Here is a 4,211-nt window from a genome sequence, read left to right as displayed (position 1 = left end):
CACAAGTGCAAAGCTGTCATCAAGGCAAAGGGTGGCTATTTGAAGAATCTCAAATATAAAACTGTATTTTGATTTGTTTATCACTTTTGTGGTTACTACATGATTCCACATGTGTCATTTCATAGTTTTGATGTCTTCCTATTATTCTACAATGTAGAAAATAGTAAAAATAAAGAAAAACCCTTGAGTAGGTATTCAAAAACTTTGGACCAGTAGTGTAAAATCATCACGCTGATCTGAAATGATGTATCAACATAATCTGGCAGTCCTGATGCAATGTCAAGCAATACTTGGTGGTCTGAAGGAAGGCTGGACTACGTAGGCGTTTGTCTGTCGGTGTGTGCACCGGTCCAGACAGCATTTTAAGTCAACCATTCGATTAAGAAAAAAAGGATGAAACAGATGTAATTTGTAGGAATTGCAAAAACAACTTCATACTCAGGTTTGATTTGAAGCTACTGAGGATAAAAACAGAAAAACTTCAGATTCTGAGGACAAAGTTGAAGACCTTCAATCTATGGAATGTTCCCAATGACTACCTCAGAAGCAGCTACACGCAACACACAGAAATCTGTCGGAGACAGCGAGTGATAACGGCTGAAGAGGGAGGGCTCCTGTCCTCCTCACCCCTCTTTGGGCTGTGGGGACTTCTGCTGCGGTGGCTGGGATGGTTGAAGCGGTTGGTCCTTGGTGGGGGCATAGTAAAGCTCCAGAGGCTTTCTGACCTTCCAGTACTTCTCATTCACCAGCTCTAAAGTCAGGGAGCCGTTCAGAGTCTGAGAAAGAGGTACAGAGAAACGTGAGGGAGGAGAACAAGTCAAACGGAATGGTAGGAAGAAAAATAGAGTTAGAGAGTTGAGAGGAGGGAGATAAGAAAATGAGACGTGTGACAGAGGTATGAGAACGGATAATAGTCACTGATAATAGCTCCCACCCTGAAAAAAAAGAGAACGGATAAGCTTGTGTACTCACAGAGAACTGGCCCCCTGATGTGGTGATGTAGATGGTGTATTGCTTCTCACTGACGTTCTTCAGGCTGGCCCCTCCTGCTGATTTCTCTCCTTTAGCCCCCGCCTCCACTCCCTCTTTCCCCTTCTCCATCGCTGCATCTGATTGGCTGTCTCTTTGCCTCTCCTCCAGAGCGATACGCAGAGCCAGGTACTTAGACAGGTGGTCCACTGTGGCGTTGGCTGTGGTCTTCACATATCTGAGACAGGAATGAGGAGTGACAAAAACAAAACTATTAAAAAAAGACCCTTCAGGAATACATTCTGAATTGAAATTACCATCATTTGAGAAGTCATAACAGAACACCTCACAGCCCCCCCCCACCCACCCACACAGAGAGAGAGAGAGAGCCCTCACCTGGTCTGGCTGTAGTCCTGTGTGTTGACCAGCAGGGGGTGTGGGCGGAACACCAGCTCTATCTCTGAGCCAGGGCCCTCTTTGTGGTGCCGGAGCGGGGCCGTGGGGCTGCCCCCATCCACCTCCGGGCCTGACTCATCTGACACCCTGGGCCGCTTAGGGTTCCGGCTGGGCCCGGCCTCAGAGGGTGTGTGGCTCGGGGGGAGGGGCGCGTGGGAGGGCGCAGAGTCGTGGGAGAGGTGTGACCGCGCATCCCCGTTGTCCTCGCCGCCGCTGAAGGTGGTGTTGTCGCTCTCCTGCGCCGGTTTGCGCACTCGCTGGGCTCTGGGGCGTCAAGGGTGAGCAGAGCGCGAGAGGCCATTTTAAAATTTCCAATCCTCAATAAAGTAGGAACTTTCCCTGACTTGTGCAGTCAGTGTTGTTTGTCTACATACTCAGTCTGACAACTCTCTCCTAATTCCAAGAATCTTTCAAATGGGATTTCTGGGAAACCTATAAACCCTACCCCCATCCTCCCTCATCTCCTACCTGTGCAGAGCCTGCATGCGCAGCCCCTCCTCAATGCTGGAGCTGAGGGCCTGCTTGTTGTGCAGCCGGTTGAGTCTCTCCAGCACCCGGTCCTGGTGGGCCTCGTACTCGTCACGGCTGGGGTAGATCTTGGAGATGAGAGCGTCAAAGTTGGAGTCGCGGCGGAGCGAGCGTCTAGACACAAGCTTCTTTCGGCACGTGGGGCATTCCTTGTTCCTGAGGAGGAGAGGACAGAGGGTGAGTTAAAGATAAGCTTTTATAAAGTATCTTCACAGAAATGTAATAATCTTTAGTATGGGGGTTCTCTTCAGATTTATACGAGAGCCCAGTCCGGAGTAGCGAGAATATAGTCATCCTCAAATAGTCAGACAGTTGCGTGTGACCTCACCCTGATCGGAGTGCAGTGACGATGCAGTCGGAGCAGAAGCGGTGCAGGCACTCCTTGGTGGTCATGGTGTTCTTCAGCATGTCCAGACAGATGGGGCACATCAGCTCACTGTGGAGGCTCCGGGGGGACACCGCTATCTCTGTGCCGTCCATGATCGCCTCCTACAGGCAGGGAGGAGAATGTGTCAAGACAATACAGGCACAGATAAGTGTATGATGGCCCATCCATGTTCTTCATGGGTCAGCGTTAAACTGATTGACCATGGCCACAGTTCCCCACACAGATTTTTGTTATGAGAAACTATAAAAAGCACTTCTGTTTCTGGGAATGCAATACAATAAAATCACTTTTCACCTGGATGCATTTGTAATTATTCCTATGTGGAACGTGACTGTCATTACCTGTGGGCTCCTGTGCAGTTCATACAAGCTCAGCTCCCACGTCTTACTGGGGTTTTGGATGTTGACTGGAGTCGCCATTTTGTGTTTTATAGACCCCTCCCTATGGAAACGCATGAAACATGTTTAAGATGAATGTTACACACATATTTCGTTTTAGGTAATTAGGCCTACATAGTCTGATGAGAAGATGCGCTGTGTAAAGTTTAGATTGCAGTTGATTGCGTTACATCACTTTGACAGTTTGCAACTGAGCAACCCAGTTTGACAGCTGTCAAGACAAGTGATGAATGAGACTGAAGTCTTTGGGTACACAGGCTATCTGGTAATAATTCTGCCGTAAAAAAACATGGTTTTTTTTTGTTGTTGTTGGGAGAATTGGGTTTCGCTAGCTAACGTTTGTTGTTCTAAAAATAGTAAAATGTCCAAGGCAATCCAAGGTTAGCGAGCCTAACTACATCTCATTGCACCCTCCTTTGACATTTCATGCAAATTGATCGCGGTTGCATGCATTATGCCCTCCTTTGTTGTATCGTAGCTACTTTGGTAAATAACTTATTTTGTCACAATTACATACATCGAGCAAACTGTCAGACTTCGGTAGAATCGTAATGTTACACGATTATCATGCTATCTATCCATGAGTAGCTAGCTTGCTTCGGTAAAAACAAAAAAGTGACTCGCAGTCTAGCTAGTTATGGGGTCTAGCTAGCATAGCTAGTTGCTACTTACCAAGGAATTTGACGGACAGCTGCCCGGTGACGCAAGCCCACGCAGCACAACTAGCTAGCTTGCTACGAACACCGGATTGTAACGAAATACTTTCAAGCTCGTGCCACTATGACCACCGTGTGACGGGATTCTTTTCTATCACGATGTATGTTGGTGGGGGGTGATACTATCGCTATTTTTCATGCAGAAAGACAATAATTACTCAAAGACGACAGGTTTGGAAACCCTCTGTAGCCATCTTTCTCTTTTTTCGCCGGATATGTGGAAGCAACTTGATTTCCCTTGCAAAATAGCTGTTTGTTAGCTACCCCTGGTGGTTATTTGGGGGTATTGCACGCAACAACAAAAACTTTCCTAGGGAGCCTGTTCTCTTGTATGGGGTAAATTGCGAATACGTTATCAGCACTATATTTCTAAGACACATTTATACACTTTTAAAGTGTGTCTGTCCAATGCCAATCAAAAGAGAGAGAGAGAGAGAGAACACATAGAAAGGAAGGGGAGATTGGAAAGCTTAAACCCTAGGCCTATATGTACTGTCTATTTGTAGTTGAACTCTGGGTTGAATTGAAACAATAGTTGTTGATGACTTTGCAAATGCTATATAGGCCTAAATAGTGTAGATGCTATGTGACTTATAAAGTATGGTTACATTTTAGTTTCTCTGTTAAACCTACCCTTTGGAATTATTTCCATAGCAACAGTGAATATATACTGCTCAAAAAAATAAAGGGAACACTTAAACAACACATCCTAGATCTGAATGAAAGAAATAATCTTATTAAATACTTTTTTCTTTA

General features: G+C 46.0%; 1 protein-coding gene across 2 annotated transcripts; it reads right to left on the bottom strand.

Annotated features, from left to right (window-relative positions):
- Nucleotides 1-407: 407 nt before the first annotated feature.
- LOC115173559 (E3 ubiquitin-protein ligase RING2-A) lies at nt 408-3,677 on the bottom strand. Of its 2 annotated transcripts, none has more exons than XM_029731776.1 (7): nt 3,412-3,677; nt 2,683-2,782; nt 2,282-2,442; nt 1,894-2,109; nt 1,366-1,698; nt 973-1,207; nt 408-776 (listed from the first exon to the last, which is right to left on the bottom strand). In XM_029731776.1, exons 2-7 carry the CDS (start codon nt 2,758-2,760, stop codon nt 624-626), a joined length of 1,176 nt encoding a protein of 391 aa, XP_029587636.1. In that variant the 5' UTR covers nt 2,761-2,782; nt 3,412-3,677; the 3' UTR covers nt 408-623. The 2 variants fall into 2 exon arrangements, with proteins under 2 accessions (XP_029587636.1, XP_029587637.1); XM_029731777.1 differs by having other exon boundaries at nt 1,366-1,689.
- Between the last annotated feature and the right edge of the window lie 534 nt (nt 3,678-4,211).

The sequence above is a fragment of the Salmo trutta genome, chromosome 34, assembly GCF_901001165.1.
Source record: "Salmo trutta chromosome 34, fSalTru1.1, whole genome shotgun sequence".
Lineage (NCBI taxonomy): Eukaryota > Metazoa > Chordata > Actinopteri > Salmoniformes > Salmonidae > Salmo > Salmo trutta.
Note: the sequence above shows the minus strand (reverse complement) of the source record. Positions and strands in the feature narration are given on the sequence as shown.